Raw genomic sequence first — 22,906 nt, 5'->3', positions numbered from 1 at the left:
AGTGACTTTTAGTGATCCATGTATGACATGATAAAGTCCAAATGAAGAAATAATAATAAATATTGGTGAAATCCGTGACTCAGTGGCTGACAGCTTTTATATAACATTGCACTAACCAGAAGCACAATTTATAAGCGCATTTGTGTATAATAATCCCGTCATGGTTATCTGGATGTGGATGGGGATGTTACGAATCATCTGGCACACGTCAGCACGTCAGGTGATCAGCAGATCTCACACACAGGCTCCAGGGACATCACGTCCGATATCGTAGACCAAATAGCTGGGCATATAATAGGCATGTTGTGGGACTCCATATTGGGGGCTCATTAAATAACGAGCCAAAGAAAGAATCTTTGATAGTGCAGTATTTTATTTGAGAAAATTTGATATAGAAAGAGAATGCACTCCCATCTGCTAAGGAACAATAAAAATGGCAGCCGGCCTTCCTCGCAACCTGTGCGGCGTGACGTCAGCAGCTGGGCTTCTCGTCAACAGCTGAGGGAGGACCCCAGCTGCTGACGTCACGCCGCAATGCCAAGCGAGCAAACCCCTGTGGTTAGAGGGGCAGCCACTTGGCACAGGGCCTGGAAGATTGCAATGATCACTGTAGTAGTGCTGAGTACTACAGAGATTTTCAGCTTCCCCAGCAGCCCCTTAGGTATGACATACCGTACTTACACTGTACCAAGCCGGGCCAATGTAAGTATGCAATAAAGAGCTTACCTGGAGGAGTTCAGCTTTCATTCAAATCCAAAGACCCAAACACTTTTGTACACCTGTCTTATGGTTTCCTTACAGATCAGAAATTCATAACTGTAGAGCCCAATACCGGTTACACACGTTGAGCACATGTCAGTTTTCAGAAATTACTTTGATTAACACATCCACAAAATGGTTTATATATGCAGAAAAATTGACTATTTTATTTAAATCAGCATATGTACTTTGCATGCCAAGTACATGTAGGAATGACTATAGTAAACAAAAACCAAAACCAAAAACAAAGTAAAGAACTGCCTCTACACAGTGGAAACTGCCAAAGCTGTCATATTCCTAAGGCAAGTCTAGTTTATTCATGACCATAGCCAAAGACATTTTTTTCCAGCGTTTTGATGGAATTTTCAGAAAGAAGGGTCAGTGTACAATTAGGACATTTGTTAACACGCAGGAAGGACTGAAAGGTAAGATTTCTTGACGCATTGTATGGCATGTGTACATTGTTTACAGGCAGTCTTCTGGTCCCGATGTTTGCAGCTACAAATCTGATAGTCTGAGTTGTTGTCATTCCCCTCTGTAGGTAGCAGTGTTGTTGTCGGTCTCATGTACACGTACCTCATGCAGCAGCCCTGGTGGAAGTCTCTTCTGAAGGCCATCCCAAATGAATACAGTCAGGTTCTCCACAGAACTACACAAAATAGAAGTTATCCTAATATTATCAAAACCATATGATCATATTGCAAGTACAACCACATACTACATGTATTGCCATAGTTATTTCATTTAGTTTTTATCAGTGATTAGGGGGGGGGGGGTTCTTTTTAGCCTGGACAGCTACAGCACATTGAAAAACTATTCATACCCCTTGAAAAATTTTCTCATGTTACAACCAAAAACGTAAACGTATTTTATCGCTACTGTCCACATGCATCGTCTATGTTCTGTCATTGAGTAGGGGCACTCTAATATAGGAGATGTGTTACTGGCCAGATCACCAGATTAAAAAAATCCTAAAAAAAGAAAACTAATGATTGGTAAACTGCTATACATTGTGGGGGAGATTTACTAAAGCTGGTTCACGCAGAATCTTGTGCACCTGTGCATGGTAGCCAATCAGCTTCTAACCTCACCTTGTTCATTTAAGCTTTAGTAATAAAACCTGGAAGCTGATTGGTTTCCATGCAGACGTGCAGGAGATTCTGAGTGAAGCAGCTTTAGTAAATAAACCCCTATATGTCTGGTTTTGGGATTAATACCACTTTAAACAAGAAGTGTGAGAATGAAAAATGACAAACATTTATACTTACCTAGATGGCTGTAGCAGCGAGCCCCCACCAGCTCTACCCCCAAGAACTGAGTAATGAAAGACTGCTGGTTGCTCAGTGCTCAGTCTCAGTGAGCATAGAGTGGTAACGGTCTGTTTACTTCAGTGATTTTTGGCCAAGTATGGTCTATACATAGTTACATTGGTCCAAGCTAGACCAATGTAACTATGTTAAAAAATATCCATACCGGAAATTCCTTTAACTAAAAGTGAAACTGTTCTTTTAGTTGAGAAGCAATAGCACTGTGGGTCTATGCCTACACAAAATGTACCCTTTTTTTGACAACTGTTGCCTTATAAAAATGAAAAACAGGTTTGCGCTAATAATCCCACACAAATTATGAAAAATATTGCTTATTATGTAACTTAATAAAACTATATAAACAAATTAATAATAGTGTCCAAATAAATGTGCAAATGTCCAACACCAAAAATATATCTGTATCAATAAGCAAAAATCTTCAAATCAAAAAATCTTCATGTGAAAACATAAAACCACCGTGCACAAATCCACCACCGAATAGACTGAATAAACTCACCAGGGCAATGTGCTGGTCAAATTATAAACCAGCATAAGCGCTTGTGCTCTAGGAGCAATGGTCTGCAGATGACTCTCAGCATATATGGAACAATTCAGTAAGGCACACCCTTCTTCATAAACCTCGAATATCACTCAGAAAGCAAGAGAGGAGAAACTCATAGTGTAGCAATGTATAAAAAGGAATTTATTAAAATCTCTCATCGCACTTACAATGAATGGTGTCTAAGCCGACTCCAGCATAACCACATTCACAGCAATAACCCACAGCCTCCTCCGGCATCCACGGACACTGACAGATCGCTGAATGTCATGACGTCACACCCACAAGCTCTACCCTACGCGTTTCGTCACCTGACGTCCTCACAAAGTATATGTATACCTTATAGGTTAGGTTTTGCGCCTGTTTGCACTTTATAGTATATTTATAGTTAATTTTTGGCGCTGTCCATATTTTGCTAATTTGTAAACCTTATGTCACAGGTTCTTGAGAGAGAGAGAGAGATTATATATACATATATATATATATTTATTTATTTTTTCAATAAAAACTAAATAATAAATGTGCATTTATTATTTTTTTTCTTAGGAGCTTTCAAAGCATTGCACCAGCGATAAGCAGCTTGTAGGTGCAATGTCAGGCTCCTGCAGGCTCTCAGGATAGCGGTTTCCCATATGAGCAGGTAGTTACTTGAGAGTATTTAACTACGAGAGAGCTCACCATCGCCCGTACAGTTCAATGAGAACTACAAGCCGTCTGCTACAATGACTGATGGTACTTCTGGTATATTCATTCACAGGAAACTGAAGGAATGACACAAATGTTTTCAACCTGTGACAGCAGGTGCGAGGAGAAGATCCCCGTTTGCCATCACCGCAATGGTTGGGGGGAGGATGCTGAACATGTAACACCCTAAGCACAAGTGTAACATGTTCAGAAAGGTGAACTTTCCTTCAATCCTTTCATTCACTGACCTCAAGCAAGAATTTAGCCCTGGTTCACAGTGATGTAGTGCAGAATTCACAGCATTTTCAGTGTGAATTCCGCACCGCATCAGAATCGTACCCTGTTCATGCGAACCGCTGCGAGTGTGTATGTTAAGTTAACAACACCCCAAAAGCGGTCCGCAAAACGTGGTGCGATGTGTAGAATCGGATCACATAGGCGTGAATACCTATACGATCCGATTCTAGTGCTGACCCAAAAAGGGTCCTGCAATTTTTTTTGCTGCGGGTGCGGTGCGATTAGAGCCATACTTAATGTATGGCTCTGATCGCACCGCACACAAATCGCATGTGATTTGCACAGGAATACGGTGCGGTTCCTGTGTGAATCACATGCGATATACCGCACAAGTATGAACCCAGGCTAAAGGATTGAAACTATTGGATAGGCATAACAGCCAGGGAACATGCATTTTCAGAAGGAGACAGAAACCTACATGTTTCTTGCAGTACAAGTTTCCTTTAATCGTTTAATTCTTTTAAACTGTATAAACTTCAACTCACCTGACAGTATTCTTAAAGTAGGGAACATCAAGATCCAAATTTTTATGATCCAATGGAACCATAATAACCTCCTACAAAACAATGAGTGCAAGTAATGAGATATGTAAAAAAAACAAAATCCAAAAAGGCCTTATAGAGTGTATAAAAAAAGGTTTCATTTATTAAAAACAAAAACATGAAAATTGCAGGGGACCACAATAATGCATCTCTCCAGCATATAGGTCCCTCCAGGTGAGTAAGCCTAACTATAAGAGATTTGATAAAAGCAAACAATGTTTTCAGCATTACCTTCTATTAGTGGGATGTTTCTATGGTGGAAGAGAGCAACTATAAGTACCTCGAGATGTTAGACAGAGCAGACTATCCATGGTGGACTATCCCTCTGCAGGCAAACCTTCCTTAATTACTTTTCTAGGAATGAAGGGTCAGACGTAATGCACACTTGTTGCAATTATTGTCAGCAAGGCTAGAGTAAGGCACAATGCTGCACAGTTTACAAATCTGTGGTTCATGAATAGCTATGCATACTGACACGTGTTTCATTAAGGCTACATTTGCATGGGCGTTTGCCATGGTGCAAATGGAAGTGGTAGTAGTCTGCTGATTCCTGCTGCTGTTTTTGACAGGTGTGATCACCGCAGGTAATTGCTGGCTGTATGAACAGCCACGAATAGTTGCGGCCACCGATAACTCATCATTGAAGTGTATGGACTCACTGGCCACAGCTAGCCATTCACACCTGTCAAAAACTGCAACAGGAATCAGATTCCTGCCACTGCCATTCACACCATGGCAAAACACGTGTGCAAATGTAGCCTGACAGACCATTATTTTGAATGAGCTTTCCGCACTCCACGCATGGAAAAAAAAAAAAAATTGCTTGGTCACTGTCTTTTGCAACGCGGAGCACCACTACAGGTATACATGAATGGCAACACAATACACTCGCACGTTACAGTGTGTGTTGGAGTAAATATGTTAAAGACTAAAAAGACAAAGATCTAAAAAGACAAAAATTAATGCAGCCCTGTATTTACGAATACATCAAATGCATTTTTATGCAAAATTCTGAATTTCATCAAGTATAAACCTCTTGCAATTCACTGTACAGCTGGGCTCATGCTTGAGAAAGAGAAGCAGCACAGTCAATTTTATTGCAGTACTCTTTTGTTATAAAGGGGAATGCTGATGGGAGAAGAAAGCAGAATGAGAAAGGAGCTCATGAGTCTGCTTCTTCTTTCACTGCCCAGTCACAGGTTTGTGTGTGGGGGGGGGGGGGGGTGCTTGAAAGGGGAGAAAGAAGGAGGAGAAAAAAAAAAAAAAAAAGGACGAAAAATCAGGTCTCTTGTGCTGCCAGACAAGCCATGCTGTGAGGCAGAGCTGTATAATGCCGGTGTAGCGGCAAGAGGAGTACCCCCATGAAGAGGTGTATCCCTGACGCATCTGCGCATGTCACAGTTTCAGTCACGATCAATCGATTACTGGACTGCTGCATCCGACCTTCTTGAAATAACCCCTTTGTTGTAATTTCTTAATTTTCTTAACTAATTAATTAGTAATTATACTTATCATAATAATAATAAGAATTAATTGTTTAACTGTGGCAGTTCTGTCCTATGGATGGTGATCATCGATCGTCTACTTCTGCCGAAAACCGTGACATGCGCACATGCGTCAGGGATACACATCTTCATGGGGATACTGATCTTGCCGCTACACCGGTTGTAGATGGATCAAAATTCAGCCGTTTCAGCAGGAAATGGACAAATTTCGATCCATCTATAGGGAGGCTGGCTGTACTGAAGTTAATCTATCCATCGACTTCACTACAACCAGCCTGTCTTTTTTTTTTTTGTTCGATCACTAACCGTGGCTATAACTGCCAGCAGTGATCATTGCATTCTGACAGTAGGGACACCTCCCACTGTCAGAATACAATATCTCCATGGGAGGGAGTACCCCATCAACACTGATTGTGTTGATGGGGAAATCGAGCAATTTTCTTTCCTTCAACCCGTGGTTGAAAGATAAAAAATTATTTAAAGCGTTGCTAAAGTCTTTTTTTTTTTATTAAATTAACAAACGTGCTATACTCACCTGCTCCCTGATCTAACAAACATGCTATACTCACCTGCTCCCTGATCTAACAAACATGCTATACTCACCTGCTCCCTGATCTAACAAACATGCTATACTCACCTGCTCCCTGATCTAACAAACATGCTATACTCACCTGCTCCCTGATCTAACAAACATGCTATACTCACCTGCTCCCTGATCTAACAAACATGCTATACTCACCTGCTCCCTGATCTAACAAACATGCTATACTCACCTGCTCCCTGATCTAACAAACATGCTATACTCACCTGCTCCCCGATCCTCCTTTTCTTTGGTCCTCTTTTAGCAATCTTGGCTCCACCTCTTCTTAATGTATCCCCATAGCAATCAGCTGCTATGGGGGCACAGTGTCCGCTCGCTACCGAGCGGTGAGTCTATGGAGCCACATTCCTTAGAGACACACAGCGGGACTTAGCCCCCCCCCCCCCCCCCCACTTCCTCCTCACTGCATTTGATTGACTACAGCATGAACCAGTGGTTCCTGCTGCTGCTCGTGTCCTGTGTGAAGAGGAAGAGAGGGGAAAAGAAATGCAGCCGTGCACAGTGCTGGATCCATTCACCCCTCTTTTCTCCTTCACACAGAAAGGGGACGACAGTGGAATAGAAACCATTTTTTACCCTAATGCAAGGAATGCATTAAGGTAATTTTTTTTTTTTTAAAGCTAAAAAAATTACCTTAATGCATTCCTTGCAAGGAAGTGTGTTCCGACAATGCAAAAAAAAAAATTGTGAATCCAGCCTAAAGTAAAAATGCATGAAAAATTCCAATGCAGAATTAACAGAATATCTTTTCAATCATGTACAGATATCTACAGATATTCATATGCCAGACCAATTACCTCTATATGTTTCTTCAGGTCTGTTAGATTCATTACCATTCCAGTGACAGGATCGATCTATATGAGGAAAAAAAATATAGTAATAAGTGTGCAATCATAGGCTGTTCGGGTAGTTACACTTCATGTTAGGACAAAGATATCTACTTCCATGACAGCCTAAAGCACAACTCCCCTTGTGGCAAATGTAATGCAAGGCAAGAAGTGGATATTTCTCATTGAACATGGTAGTTTGATTTGCAGTAATACCACTACATGACTATGAACAATTACATGATCTGACTTCTATCATACTTCAGATTTTACTGCCCGGGCTGCCACATTGTGAACAAGGAACAAAAGACAAAATACATTTTAACCACTTCCCAACCGGCCGTTGCATATAAATGACCGGACGGTGGCACTGCAGGGTCGGGTGGCCGTTTATAAATGGCCTCCCCGCATCCTGCTTGTGCGCGCTCCCTCGGAGCGCGTAGCACCGCGATCCGGTGCCCGCTGTGTCCTCCGGACACTTGTGACATCATTGCTTACTACGTGTGAAATCTGTGAATGATCACAGAGGTCACATGGTACAAGGCTATTCACAACAGCCTTGTACCATGTGACAAGCTGTGACCAATCACAGCTCACTCAGTACTTCTCAATGAGTGCAAGAATGCAGCCAGAGAGAAGGAGAAATGATTGCTTTTACATCCTATATGGGTGTAAAAGCAATCAGTGTAAAAAAAAAAAAAAAATCTTCATCACCCCCCACAAGTAGTACAGTGTCACCATGGTGACACTGTACTGCTAGGGTGACTGTATGTAAAAAAAATAAAAATAAAAAAAATAATAATATAAAAAAATAAAATAAAAATGTAAAAAAAAATGTTTAAAAATTATAGGTTTTGGTTATAAACTAATTTGTATTTTTTTTTTTACTAAAAAGATAACGGAATACATTTTGGCAAAGATTTATGATGAAATATTATTTATTTGCAAAATTTTATAAAAAAAACACTTTTTTTCAAAATTTTTGGACTTTTTCATTTAAATAGCAAAAAAAATAAAAATCCCAGCGGTGAATAAATACCACCAAAATAAAGCTTTATCTGTCTCAAAAAAATGGTAAAAAATTCATTTGGGTACAGTGTTGCATGACCGCACAATTGTCATTCAAAGTGTGATAGCGCTGAAAGCTGAAAATTGCCCTGGTCAGGAAGGGGGTAAAAGTGTCCGGTCTGGAAGTGGTTAAACAGTCATAAACCTAGAACAGAATCTGGCAGTTGTAAGACAGTTCTGAACATAGATTTGTAATGTTATTTCTGCCAGGTCTTGGAACCTTTTCAGAACATATTGTCCCGCAAATTCATTCCCATTATTATATGGCACAGGCATTTAGAGTTCATTTATCCATGTGTCCCTGGTGGAAAGTTGGAAAGTGTACCTGGTGGGTCTACAACAGGGGTGGGCAAACTTTTTGACTTGAGGGCCGCAATGGGTTCATATACTGGACCCGGGGGCCGGACCAAGAGTAGATGAATGATGTGTATGTGTCATCCATAGTAAGTATAGTAATATTCCCCCATAGTAATTCTTCCCCCATAGTAATTCATCCCCCATATAGTAATTCATCCCCCATAGTAATTCATCCCCCATAGTAATTCATCCCCCCTATAGTAATTCATCCCCCCTATAGTAATTCATCCCCCCTATAGTAATTCATCCCCCATATAGTAATTCATCCCCCATAGTAATTCATCCCCCATAGTAATTCATCCCCCATATAGTAATTCATCCCCCATAGTAATTCATCCCCCATAGTAATTCATCCCCCATATAGTAATTCATCCCCCATAGTAATTCATCCCCCATAGTAATTCATCCCCCATATAGTAATTCATCCCCCATACTAATTCATCCCCCATAGTAATTCACCCCCCATATAGTAATTCATCCCCCCTATAGTAATTCATCCCCCCTATAGTAATTCATTCCCCATAGTAATTCATCCCCCATATTAAGTCCCCAAGTCCCCCCTGTGTCAATTCACTTACCTTTGCTCCGCGCGTTCCTCTCGCCGTGTTCCCGCGCCGTTCCGGTGTAGCATGAAAATCTGTCTCCTATGAGGATCTGTCCCCCTCGACGTATCTGCGCATGTGCCGGATTTTCATGCTACACCGGTCTTCAGGGCGGACTGTGAGAGGAGCCTAGCGGGAGCCTAGCTCCGCGGGCCGGATTAAAAGGTCCGCCGGGCCGCATACGGCCCGCGGGCCGTAGTTTGCCCATTGCTGGTCTACAAGGATCCTAGGGCTAAGTGCTACCTCTTAAGCCAGCCATAGATGGATCGAATCTCGGCCAGTTCAGCAAGGACCAGTCGAGATTAGATTTATCTATGGGCAGGCTGACTGGATCGAGTTGAATACAGCGATTGACTTGGTACAACCAGCCTGCTGGATTTTTAGCATGTGATTACTGCCTGCGGCTGTAGCAGTAATCATTGTGTCCTGCTGGCAGGGACAGCTCCATGTGCAATAGTAATTCATCCCCCATAGTAATTCATCCCCCATATAGTAATTCATCCCCCATAGTAATTCATCCCCCATAGTAATTCATCCCCCATATAGTAATTCATCCCCCATAGTAATTAATCCCCCATATAGTAATTCATCCCCCATAGTAATACATCCCCCATATAGTAATTCATCCCCCATATAGTAATTCATCCCCCATAGTAATTCATCCCCCATATAGTAATTCATCCCCCATAGTAATTCATCCCCCATAGTAATTCATCCCCCATATAGTAATTCATCCCCCATAGTAATTCATCCCCCATAGTAATTCATCCCCCATATAGTAATTCATCCCCCATAGTAATTCATCCCCCATATAGTAATTCATCCCCCATAGTAATTAATCCCCCATATAGTAATTCATCCCCCATAGTAATACATCCCCCATATAGTAATTCATCCCCCCTATAGTAATTCATCCCCCATAGTAATTCATCCCCATATAGTAATTCATCCCCCCTATAGTAATTCATCCCCCATATACTAATTCATCCCCCATATACTAATTCATCCCCCATATAGTAATTTATCCCCATAGTAATTCATCCCCCATATAGTAATTCATCCCCCATAGTAATTCATCCCCCATATAGTAATTCATCCCCCCTATAGTAATTCATCCCCCATATAGTAATTCATCCCCCATAGTAATTCATCCCACATAGTAATTCATCCCCCATATAGTAATTCATCCCCCATAGTAGTTCATCCCCCATAGTAATTCACCCCCCATATAGTAATTCATACCCCATATAGTAATTCATCCCCCCTATAGTAATTCATCCCCCATAGTAATTCATCCCCCCTATAGTAATTCATTCCCCATAGTAATTCATCCCCCATATTAAGTCCCCAAGTCCCCCCTGTGTCAATTCACTTACCTTTGCTCCGCGCGTTCCTCTCGCCGTGTTCCCGCGCCGTTCCGGTGTAGCATGAAAATCTGTCTCCTATGAGGATCTGTCCCCCTCGACGTATCTGCGCATGTGCCAGTTTCTGGCATTAGCAGCCGATCGGCGATCTCCGGCACATGCGCAGATACGTCGAGGGGGACAGATCCTCATAGGAGACAGATTTTCATGCTACACCGGTCTTCAGGGCGGACTGTGAGAGGAGCCTAGCGGGAGCCTAGCTCCGCGGGCCGGATTAAAAGGTCCGCCGGGCCGTAGTTTGCCCATTGCTGGTCTACAAGGATCCTAGGGCTAAGTGCTACCTCTTAAGCCAGCCATAGATGGATCGAATCTCGGCCAGTTCAGCAAGGACCAGTCGAGATTAGATTTATCTATGGGCAGGCTGACTGGATCGATTTGAATACAGCGATTGACTTGGTACAACCAGCCTGCTGGATTTTTAGCATGTGATTACTGCCTGCGGCTGTAGCAGTAATCATTGTGTCTTGCTGGCAGGGACAGCTCCATGTGCTGCTAAGAATAGCTCACAATAGCTCTACAGGAAGGATTTCTCCATCAAGACTGACTGTTGATGGGAAAAATTTCATAATCAATGGCCTGCCTTTGTCAATGCAATGAAATCTCAATAGGGAGTACTGGTCTACCTGTCTCTACTAGATGGTTTCATTGTCCACAATATGAAACCATCAAGTAGTATGTAGCCAGCAAGCGTTAACACACATTGCAATATCTTCTAGCCCATCCCTGCTAGGAAACTCATTCATTTTATAAACAGATACTCTGTGAGGCAACTTGTGTTTTTAAGTTTAGGAAATCTTTTTTCTTAAAGTAAAATGAACCCAAAAATAAAACCCACCTGAAGAACAGCCAAGATACACCAAACCTCATAGGCCTACAGACTTTTCCCTGACCCATGGTCCCTCTTTTTGTTAAGTTAAATCCACTTGAGGGCACCAGCACAAAAATACTGTACCATGCACTCTAATGCAGCCTCAAGCTTTAACCCAAAGGAACCCTTCAAATAATTTTCAGGTCTTGGTAAACCTCTGCTCCTGCAGCTGATATAATGTAGCATGTTTAGTAATATGTGGGAAACGTTAAATGAAAGAATAAAGGAATGTGGTGTCCTAGAGGTATTTGACAGCCAAGGCAGATTTTTTTTCCTTTTAACACCCACCTGTTGTAAATGACAATTTTCAGTAATGATTTTCAAGTGAAATGAATACCGAAAAGAGAGCAGAAATTGAAAATGATGGTGTTCGCTAACATTGGTGGTTAGTGTTGAAGTGACCCCTTAGACTGGTGGCCTGTGGAAAATTGTCCCCAGCATTGGTGGTCAGTAGGCAGGCGATCATTTCACCACTACTCAATGAAAGCCTAGAACTTTTTTTTAGGAAGTCTAAGAGTTCATGGAACCCTAGTTGTGAAAAGCTGCTCTAATAGACTCTCCGAATGAACATAGGAAGGACTGGTTGGTGTCACAAATCATACTGTTGAAAAGCCATCCTTAGCATGCCAAAGGCATTTTACTACTAGAGCCCCAGGCAATTTTTTTAAACTGGCTGGGAATAAAGCCATGGCACATTTCATCAAAACTAGAAAATCAACAAACTACACACCCATACAAATAAATGGCCTCTACCAACACAGCTAAGCATAAACAAGCCATAAAATTGATTGTTATATAGGAAGTGGGTTAAAAAAAGCCAATATTAAACTGTAAAAGAGGTTCTAAAAAATAAAATTAGCTTTAATTTTTCCATCATGTGTTGCATGCTTCCAGTAACAGGCTTCAGAACATCTACATATTGAACACCTACCTCAGACCGCACTGTGACAATCACTAGGAAGAACACAAACAAGTTTTGGTTAGTTGCACAATTCATGTAGTTATACCGCTTGCAAATGCTAGTTTACGTTCCAGCAGGATATTTAAATGCATTCAAGAAAAGTCATCAGGAACCTTGGTGTCTACAACATTTACCGTTAAAGGATTTACCATAAATTTAGAACTTTGTCTTTATGTAGTCCTTTTGGCACAATTGTTTTTTGATGGTCTGTATTCAATAAGCAGAATGGTATCTTCCTTTGTACACGATGCCCTTTACTTTGTCCATTGTGGATAATGCCTTTCTTAGAACTCTGGCTATTCAGACGAATGGGCCAAAATTCTAACAGTGGGTGACCCTGCTGTCATGATAAAAGTGGATTGTCTTTTTTTTTTGTCAAAGGAGCCAGGCCAAAAATTGTCTGCTGAACAGTCAATAAGTTGCAGCCTGGGATAAACGAAATAAATCTATTAGTGTATGCCCAGGTTTACACAGCTGTTTCCAACCAGAATTAATTTCACTATAGCAGTTTAATCTTCTAAACCAGACCATTTGTTCCATCTTTCATAATGTGTAGTTCTCCTCTATGCTTTGCTGTATGAAGCAGGGTTTACACATATCGAAATTCAGCCGGTTCAAAAGGGACCAGTTGAATTTCGAAGTATGTGTAGCCTTCCCTTTTCAACAGAAGCCGATCGTTAAACTGGCCTCTGTGGAAAGGTCCTGCTGGAAAACCAACATTCAATCAGAGCATGCAGCCACTGGACTGCAGCGCTGATTGGCGTATTCTAATTGTTGGTGGTGTGTGGAGGAGGGGGGGGGGGGGGTTAGACCAGCAGTGACCATAGCTAAAGTTAAAAAGATCTTGGGTGAAGAAGAAAACTATCAGGTACACTGGTACTGATAAACCTAAAAAACTAAACTTGAAGCATTCTGCAAAGGCTACTGTTGAGGTACATCTAAACCATAGAGCAAAAACTCAATATATTACAGTTTGCCAGTCCTTGAATAGTCCCCCCCACCTTATTTTCACCTGGTGACTCGGCCTGCAACTCTGCCTGTCTTAGGGTGGCTGCACTTCCTTTTCCACTGCATCTATGGAAGAGCAATGTAACCACCTTAGGACATCAGCATTGTCAGTCTGATTTTTTTATTTGATCAATTAACAATTAAAATCTGCAAACAATTGAACAGCCACAACATCCATTCTGATCAATTCAAACCAGATTTGATTATTCAAGTCAATCAACTATTCATGAATATGATCGCATTATAAAATTACATGGTGGAAACAGATGCGTTTGATTACTTACGATCAAAATATCAAATGACGCAGTCGTGCACTGGAGCAACTATGGCGCAAAACCAGATCCCAACAAGCGTTCACCTAATATAAATCTGCCTTCTTTACCTACACTTCCTCCCTTCACGCTGCCAAGCAAGCCTACTTTGTTACCCTCATAAATACCTTCTCCTCCAGTCCTCGCTCTTCTCTACTTTTAACTCTCTACTCTCTCCGCCCCCACCTCCACCCAGTACCTTACTCAACGCCCACGAGATTGCTAACCACTTCAAAAACAAGATCGACGCAATTCATAGGGACATCGCCACTGCTCAGACTTCCACCCCACCTAGCATCCCTCACAGAAAACCCCCTCAACACTCCTCTCCTTCAACCTCGCCACTGCCCAGACTTCCACCCCACCCAGCACTCCTCACACTAAAACACCCTCAACACTCCACTCCTTCGACCCTGCTACCACTGAAGCAATCACTAAGGTCTTCTCTGAAGCCCGCCTCACCACATGCCCCCTTGACCCTGTCCCCTCACAACTCCTACGATCAACCTCTTCCTCCATCCTACGCTCCCTCACTCACATCTTTAATCTTTCCCTCTCTACTGGCACATTCCCTTCCCCTCTAAAGCACACGCACATCACTCCCATACTTAAAAAACCCTCCCTGGATCCCACCGACCTAAACAACTTTAGACCCATCTCCCTGCTGCCATTTAAATCCAAACTCCTAGACCGCTTAGTCTATAATCGCCTGAGTTCCCACCTCACTGACAACAACCTCCTTGATCCCCTACAGTCTGGCTTCTGTCCCCTACACTCCTCCGAAACTGCCCTACTCAAACTCACCAATGACCTGCTAACTGCCAAAGCTAATGGCCACTATTCAGTGCTCCTACTCCTCGACCTCTCCGCAGCTTTCAACACGGTTGACCACCCCCTCCTCCTCAAAAAACGACACTCTTGGCCTCAGAGACTCCACTCTCTCCTGGCTCTCTTCCTATCTATCACAGCGCTCCTTCAGTGTTACCTATAACGCTGCCACCTCCCCCTCACTCAACCCTCTCTGTTGGGGTCCCTCAAGGTTCTGTCCTCGGGCCCCTTCTCTTCTCCATCTACACCTCCTCCCTTGGCCAATTGATACACTCTCATGGCTTCAACTACCATCTCTATGCCGTCGACACGCAAATCTCTCTACCCCTCATCTCACCCTTTTAGTCTCCGCCCGTATCACAAGCCTACTGAACGACATATCGGATTGAATGTTACTCCACTTCCTCAAACTAAATATTTCCAAAACCGAGCTCCTACTTCTCCTCATATCTGCACTCGCAGTTTTTGGGAAAATGCGAACTATGCCTTTACAGTGGAACTAAACCCACCGATTCAAGTTTCCCAAAACAGTTACATTCAAGGCATGCTGTGAATGATAGAACAGGGGGCACTCTCCTTGTGCATTAACGCAATAACCAAAAATGTATTAAAAAGATGCAAAAACATACTCACAAGCCATAAAAGGTCATAAAAACAGAAACAAGAAGTCAAAGGTGCCAATCGTCTTCGGGTAAAGTGCTAACATGTTTCTGGAGTCGAACGCCCTTCCTCAGAGCAATATTCAGCAGATCTATTGCTCTGAGGAAGGAGGTTCGACTCGAAACGTGTTAGCACTTTACCCAGGCACGCATGCTGTCCACGATTGGCACCTTTGACTTCTTGTTTCTGTTTTTATGACCTTTATGGCTTGTGAGTATGTTTTTACATCTTCTTAATATATTTTTGGTTATTGTTTTAATGCATGAGGAGAATGCGCCCTGTTTTGTTCTTCTCTGCTAGTATCAAGATTCCCCGATCTATCAAGGGCGGCACCTCAGTAAGTGCACAATTCCATTTTGAGTGCAGTAAGAGAGATTTGAGCACCGGTTTCTGGTTACTTTTGATGCTATGAATAATTGTCACAGTTGCTTGTGCTCTCAACTGAAGGGTCAAGCCATCAAATGGCAACTGTTCTTATTACGGATCGGGTGTGTAGCACCATGGCAACTGCAGAGTAAAGGGCAAAATAGCAGCTTCCCTGACTGTAAATGATAGGAGGGTTTAGTTCCAGTTTATTATGTTTTATTTTTATACTATACTATGTATGAATGTTTCAGTATTGCCAGGCTTAGGAACAGATTTCTAGTGAAAGTCAGGTGGAATTCTCATGATGCATAGGTCAGACTTCCTGGCCTTGCATATGTGTATATAGGCCCAGTGTCTGCTGTCACTACACAGCTTTCTGGGGTAACACAGGTGGACATAAAGCAATTGTAGAATTGTAGACGTAATGTGAAATGTAGCAGCAGTCAATACAAGGTTATTTGGTATTTCTGACCTATGTAGTTATGGCCGTGTCCGTTTGGGTTGTTGCACTTTCCAAAAATCTTCTTGTTCTCCTCATCGCTCAAGGAATTACTGCAACACAGCATGGAGAGGCAAAACAGAAAAACTGTTAACAAGACAGACTTGATAAAGTTACATTTCAGGTAAACTGCCAAGACCTATGGTATTTCTTAAGAACCCTGCCACTTCCTCCTTAAATACTGTCAATGTTTGAAAAACTAAAGCTGCAGATACTTACCTTCTCTCCAAGGTCACACGTCTCAGAGGTCCCTCATCAACACCATGATCTTTTCAGGCTTTGGTTGTTTTGGATGGCCCTGCAAAGGAGTTAGCCCGCCTTGGTTGGCCCTGCAAAGGAGTTAGCCCGCCTTGGTTGGCCCTGCAAAGGAGTTAGCCCGCCTTGGTTGGCCCTGCAAAGGAGTTAGCCCGCCTTGGTTGGCCCTGCAAAGGAGTTAGCCCGCCTTGGTTGGCCCTGCAAAGGAGGTAGCCCGCCTTGGTTGGCCCTGCAAAGGAGGTAGCCCGCCTTGGTTGGCCCTGCCAGGAGTTAGTCCTCCAGGCAGAGGCGTATTTAGGTTTTGTGCTGGCCTAGGCAACACAAAAATCATCTGCCCCCACGGACAACACAACCCCCCCTTCCCCCTCCCATGGAGAGAGCCTGACATTGACCAACAACACCCCTGCCACCCACCTGGGAGAGCCATCCACTACCCCAACCCCCCCCCCCCCGGCCATAGAGAGATGCTCATCTTCACAGCTCCAGACATCCCAGGGAAAGAGAGTCAGGCTCTATATACACACCATGAAGTAGCCCGCAGTCTCTCTCGGATCCCACCTGGTTCCCAGGTTCCTTTCTTTCATCCCCTCTTCTGGGGGGAGGTGCTGCCCCCCTGAAAAATGCCGCCCTAGGCAAGTGCCTTGTTTGCCTTGTGGTAACTACACCCCTGTCTCCTGGCATATTGATACTGTGCCAGAAATGTAAAGGATCTGTTCACACACAGCACAACGTACATGGTAGAGAAGACTGCAAGCAGGCAGGTAGGTTCATTTTACTGCAGAAGAGACACTATAAATAGCCTGTATTCTCTTAAAGCCTAACTTCAGGTACCTGTCACTTAAAATAAAATAATTAATTTGAACCTGGCTGTTCCAAATGTACTATTACCTTTACCTTACGTTCAGATGCTCCCACTGAGTGCTGTATAAACTGTATGTAGCACTGTATGCATCACCTACCTACAGTATACAGATCTGTGTTCCCAGAATAAAATGGAGTTGGGCTGAGTGCTGCTCAGTCATTCAAAGGAAACCTTGTATTTTTATGAATGAATTAGCTTAAATCTGCTCCCACCCTCATTCTGAGCCTTTACTAACTACCCTCTAGAGGAAAGAGGTCTATACTTGCCTGTTCAGAGGGGGCTCTAGTCCGATCACATGATTGCCTTCCAGCGCCAGCACCAGTGTAGAGGAGGAACAGCGGACAATGGATGCCCCATGGTAAGTCAATGTGTGACATCACCACATAGGCACTGCAGACGTGGGCGATCTTTCCTTTCCACTGAAGCCGACTGCTAGGAGCCAATCATGTGACCGGAACAGAGCGCCCAGGGAATAGGCAAGTATAGACCTCTTTCTTCTACAGGGTAGTTAGTATCGGGCTTAGAATGGGGGTGGGAGCAGATGTAAGCTTTTAGCAATAACATAATTACATAGTCTGGTTGAAAAAAGACAAAAGTCCATCCAGTTCAACCATCAAAAAACAACAAAAAAAAAAAGTTATAATCCTATACCCACAGTTGATCCAGAGTTTATCCAGAGGAAGGCAAAAAAAACCAGCAAAGCACAATCCAATTTGCTCCTGCAGGGGAAAAAATTTCTTCCTGATCCCCCGAGAGGCAATCGGATATTCCCTTGATTAACTTTACCTATAAATGTTAGTATCCAGTTATATTCTGTGTATCTAGGAAAGAATCCAGGACTTTTTTTTAGCAATCCACTGAGCTGGTCAGAACCAATTCTTGCATGTTGATATCATATGTAAGTCATATTATGTTCATGTATGAATTTGCTTTTTTTTCTTGTATTCACATGTTGTAATTTGATAGATCTAATTTATGTATATTTCTTTTAGATTTTGCTACTAAGCCCCTGAAGTGATCACTGTCACGAAACATGTAGGGCCATTTTCCTGTGACTTAATGTCTCCCCCCCCTTAGAGGATCCATTTGGTGGTCTTTACATCCTTAATCATTAATGTGTTCCTTGTACACGGTCGGCTGTGGGACATTGCCTGTGGGGATAGTGTAACTATGATCTTTTAAACTGCAAGATGTTTTTTCATGACCTATTGTCATAATAAAGTACAAATAATTTTACTAATATGTGTTTGGAATTTCTGTGCTTGTAAAGTCCATTTGCAACCTTTTCCCCGTTTCTCTCTCTCCAAATTGGGAGGCCTAATCCTACCACAATCGATCCAAAACTTAAAGGATAACTAAAGGCAAAAGCTTCTATTCCTTTAGTTTTGGATACAGTGAAGATGGATCAGAACACTTGGTAGTTTAATTTGCTGTCTGTGTCCCCGTTAGGGAAAGTCACTCTATTTGCTCTGTTTACTGTGAATCACTGAAAGTAAAAGAAAATCCCATATTTTGGGTTGTTCCCAGATCGGGAATAGATGGGAAATCTTCCACTTTGGAGGGATTTCCTCTTACTTCCTGTTTTGGCTATGTGATAGGAAATAAGGGGACATCTCCCCAATGGGACACAGATGGCAAAATAAAAACCTGACAGGTGTTATAACTCTCCCTTACCCTATTCAAAATGAAAAATAAAATGCCCACAGTTCTTTAAAATAAAAATAATAAATTGGGTAGAACAAGTCCCTCTGATGAAAGAGGTGACAGGTGGGCAGGATATAAACTGAGAGTTGCCACCCCAATAGTAGTCAGGAGAGAACAGAAGCTGAGCGGGCACCTGACCCAGCATCTAATACAGATTAGTTGATGGATTCTTTAGGAAATGATGTGCAACCACCTAGAGACCAATGATGTCATGAATGAGACAGCGGACACTTGTTGAAGAAAAATAACCAAACCAACCAGGGGAGAAGAGGACACTGCACACAGCCCAGATCTACAGGATCACACACAGATCACAGGGATGAATCAGACATTACACACATAGATCCCTGGGGGAGAGGAAAAAAATCACAGGGATGGATCAGACATTACACACATAGATCCCTGGGGGAGAGGAAAATCACAGGGATGGATCAGACATTACACACATAGATCCCTGGGGGAGGGGAAAATCACAAGGATGGATCAGACATTACACACATAGATCCCTGGGGGAGGGGAAAATCACAGGGATGGATCAGACATTACACACATAGATCCATGAGGGGGGAATCACAGGGATGGCTCAGATATTACACACATATATCCCTGTGGGGGGGAATCACAGGGTTGGATGGATCAGACATTACACACATAGATCCCTGAGGGGGGGATTCACAGGTATGGATCAGACATTACACACATAGATCCCTGGGGGGGGGGAATCACAGGGATTGATCAGACATTACACACATCTCTGGGGAGAGGGGGGGGGGAATCACAGGGATTGATCAGACATTACACACATCTCTGGGGAGAGGGGGGATCACAGGGATGGATCAGACATTACATAGATCCCTGGAGGGAGATGGGAACACAGGAATGGATCAGACATTACCTAGATCCCTGGGGGAGGGGGGGACACAGGGATGGATCAGACATTACCTAGATCCCTGGGGGAGGGGGGGACACAGGGATGGATCAGACACTGTTGCTGAACACAGATGATGGGGGAGGAGGAGGAAGCTCTGTACTCACCAGTGCAGCCGGTGAGAAGCGCTGAATGAAGCTTTCCGGGAGATCTCCATGATCCGAGGTCGGGCTCTGTCCGTCACGTCCCCGTTGTTCATGGTGAGATGAGATCCGCACTCCGGGAATCCTCACCCCTACAATGTATGTCAGCAGGCAGACGCCTCTGTCCTGTGATTGGCTCACCTCAGGTCCCCGTGTGAACAGGGTAACGCCCCCACCCCGAGCATCTGTCTTATGCCAATATCCTGCTTGTACTGAGCGATGTCCTCTATGGAGCCCACACACGGGATCGCTTGTGTACAATTGTACGGTGTATCCTCATGTCACACGGGATCGCTTGTGTACAATTGTACGGTGTATCCTCATGTCACACGGGATCGCTTGTGTACAATTGTACGGTGTATCCTCATGTCACACGGGATCGCTTGTGTACAATTGTACGGTGTATCCTCATGTCACACGGGATCGCTTGTGTACAATTGTACGGTGTATCCTCATGTCACACGGGATCGCTTGTGTACAATTGTACGGTGTATCCTCATGTCACACGGGATCGCTTGTGTACAATTGTACGGTGTATCCCCATGTCACACGGGATCGCTTGTGTACAATTGTACGGTGTATCCTCATGTCACACGGGATCGCTTGTGTACAATTGTACGGTGTATCCTCATGTCACACGGGATCGCTTGTGTACAATTGTACGGTGTATCCCCATGTCACACGGGATCGCTTGTGTACAATTGTACGGTGTATCCTCATGTCACACGGGATCGCTTGTGTACAATTGTACGGTGTATCCTCATGTCACACGGGATCGCTTGTGTACAATTGTACGGTGTATCCCCATGTCACACGGGATCGCTTGTGTACAATTGTACGGTGTATCCTCATGTCACACGGGATCGCTTGTGTACAATTGTACGGTGTATCCTCATGTCACACACGGGATCGCTTGTGTACAATTGTACGGTGTATCCTCATGTCACACGGGATCGCTTGTGTACAATTGTACGGTGTATCCCCATGTCACACGGGATCGCTTGTGTACAATTGTACGGTGTATCCTCATGTCACACGGGATCGCTTGTGTACAATTGTACGGTGTATCCCCATGTCACACGGGATCGCTTGTGTACAATTGTACGGTGTATCCTCATGTCACACACGGGATCGCTTGTGTACAATTGTACGGTGTATCCCCATGTCACACGGGATCGCTTGTGTACAATTGTACGGTGTATCCTCATGTCACACGGGATCGCTTGTGTACAATTGTACGGTGTATCCTCATGTCACACGGGATCGCTTGTGTACAATTGTACGGTGTATCCTCATGTCACACGGGATCGCTTGTGTACAATTGTACGGTGTATCCTCATGTCACACACGGGATCGCTTGTGTACAATTGTACGGTGTATCCTCATGTCACACGGGATCGCTTGTGTACAATTGTACGGTGTATCCTCATGTCACACACGGGATGGCTTGTGTACAATTGTACGGTGTATCCCCATGTCACACACGGGATGGCTTGTGTACAATTGTACGGTGTATCCTCATGTCACACGGGATCGCTTGTGTACAATTGTACGGTGTATCCCCATGTCACACGGGATGGCTTGTGTACAATTGTACGGTGTATCCTCATGTCACACGGGATCGCTTGTGTACAATTGTACGGTGTATCCCCATGTCACACGGGATGGCTTGTGTACAATTGTACGGTGTATCCCCATGTCACACGGGATCGCTTGTGTACAATTGTACAGTGTATCCTCATGTCACACACGGGATCACTTGTGTACAATTGTACGGTGTATCCTCATGTCACACGGGATCGCTTGTGTACAATTGTACGGTGTATCCTCATGTCACACACGGGATCACTTGTGTACAATTGTACGGTGTATCCTCATGTCACACACGGGATGGCTTGTGTACAATTGTACGGTGTATCCCCATGTCACACGGGATGGCTTGTGTACAATTGTACGGTGTATCCTCATGTCACACGGGATGGCTTGTGTACAATTGTACGGTGTATCCTCATGTCACACACGGGATCGCTTGTGTACAATTGTACGGTGTATCCTCATGTCACACACGGGATGGCTTGTGTACAATGAATGTCATAAGCAGTAAGTTCTATACCAGGGGTGGGCAACTGTGGCCTTCCAGCTGTTGGTGAACTACAAGTCCCATCATGCCTCTGCCTTTGGGAGTCAAGCTTGTAACTGTCAGTTTTGCAATGCCTCAAGGGACTTGTAGTTCTACAACAGCTGGAGGGCCACAGTTGCCCACCCCTGTTCTATACCGATCAGACGTAACTTCATGACCACCCACCTAATCTTGAGTAGGTCTTCGTTTCCCACCAAAACCGCTCTGACCTGTCAAGGCATGGATGCCACTAGACCACTGAAGGTATGCTGTGGTGTCTGGCACCAAGCCATCAGTGGTGGGGCCTCCATGATTCATACTTGTTTCTCCAGCACATCCCACAGGTACCCGATTGGGTTGAGATCTGGAGAATTTAGAGGCCAAGTCAACACCTGAAACTCGTTGTGACCATTCATTAAATATTTTTGCAGTGTGGCTGGGTGCATTATCCTGCTGAAAGAGGACACTGCCATCAGGGAATACCCTTTCCATGAAGGGGTGTACTTGGTCACCAACAATGTTTAGGAAGGTGGTATGTGTCAAGCAACATCCACATCAATGGCAGGACTCCCAGCTTCCCAGCAGAACATTGCCCAAAGCATCACCCTGCCTTTGCCGGCTTGCCTTCTTCCCACAATGCATCCTGGTGCCATCTTTTCCCCGGGTAAGCAACACACCTTCACCTGGCCATCCACATGATGTAAATAAAAACATTACTTATCGGACCAGGCCAGCTTCTTCCATTGCTCCATGGTCCAGCTCTGACATTTGTAGGACCTTTTGGCTGTGGACGTGGGTCAGCATGGGCACCCTGAGTAACCTGTGGCTACGCACCCCATACACAACAAACTATGATGCCTAT

The 22,906-nt window shown here is 43.7% G+C and overlaps 1 protein-coding gene across 1 annotated transcript; it reads right to left on the bottom strand.

Moving 5' to 3' along the window:
* Positions 1-898: 898 nt before the first annotated feature.
* PTS (6-pyruvoyltetrahydropterin synthase) lies at positions 899-20,049 on the bottom strand. Its single transcript, XM_089655047.1, has 6 exons — positions 19,890-20,049; positions 16,007-16,086; positions 12,332-12,354; positions 7,052-7,108; positions 4,092-4,162; positions 899-1,408 (listed from the first exon to the last, which is right to left on the bottom strand). Exons 1-6 carry the CDS (start codon positions 19,979-19,981, stop codon positions 1,285-1,287), a joined length of 447 nt encoding a protein of 148 aa, XP_089511173.1. The 5' UTR covers positions 19,982-20,049; the 3' UTR covers positions 899-1,284.
* Positions 20,050-22,906: the final 2,857 nt, after the last annotated feature.

The sequence above is a fragment of the Staurois parvus genome, unplaced genomic scaffold (genome assembly GCF_062004578.1).
Source record: "Staurois parvus isolate SC_StPar_1 unplaced genomic scaffold, SC_StPar_1.0 ptg000818l, whole genome shotgun sequence".
NCBI lineage: Eukaryota > Metazoa > Chordata > Amphibia > Anura > Ranidae > Staurois > Staurois parvus.
The sequence above is the reverse complement of the archived record's forward strand: the minus strand, read 5'-3'. Positions and strand labels throughout refer to the sequence as shown.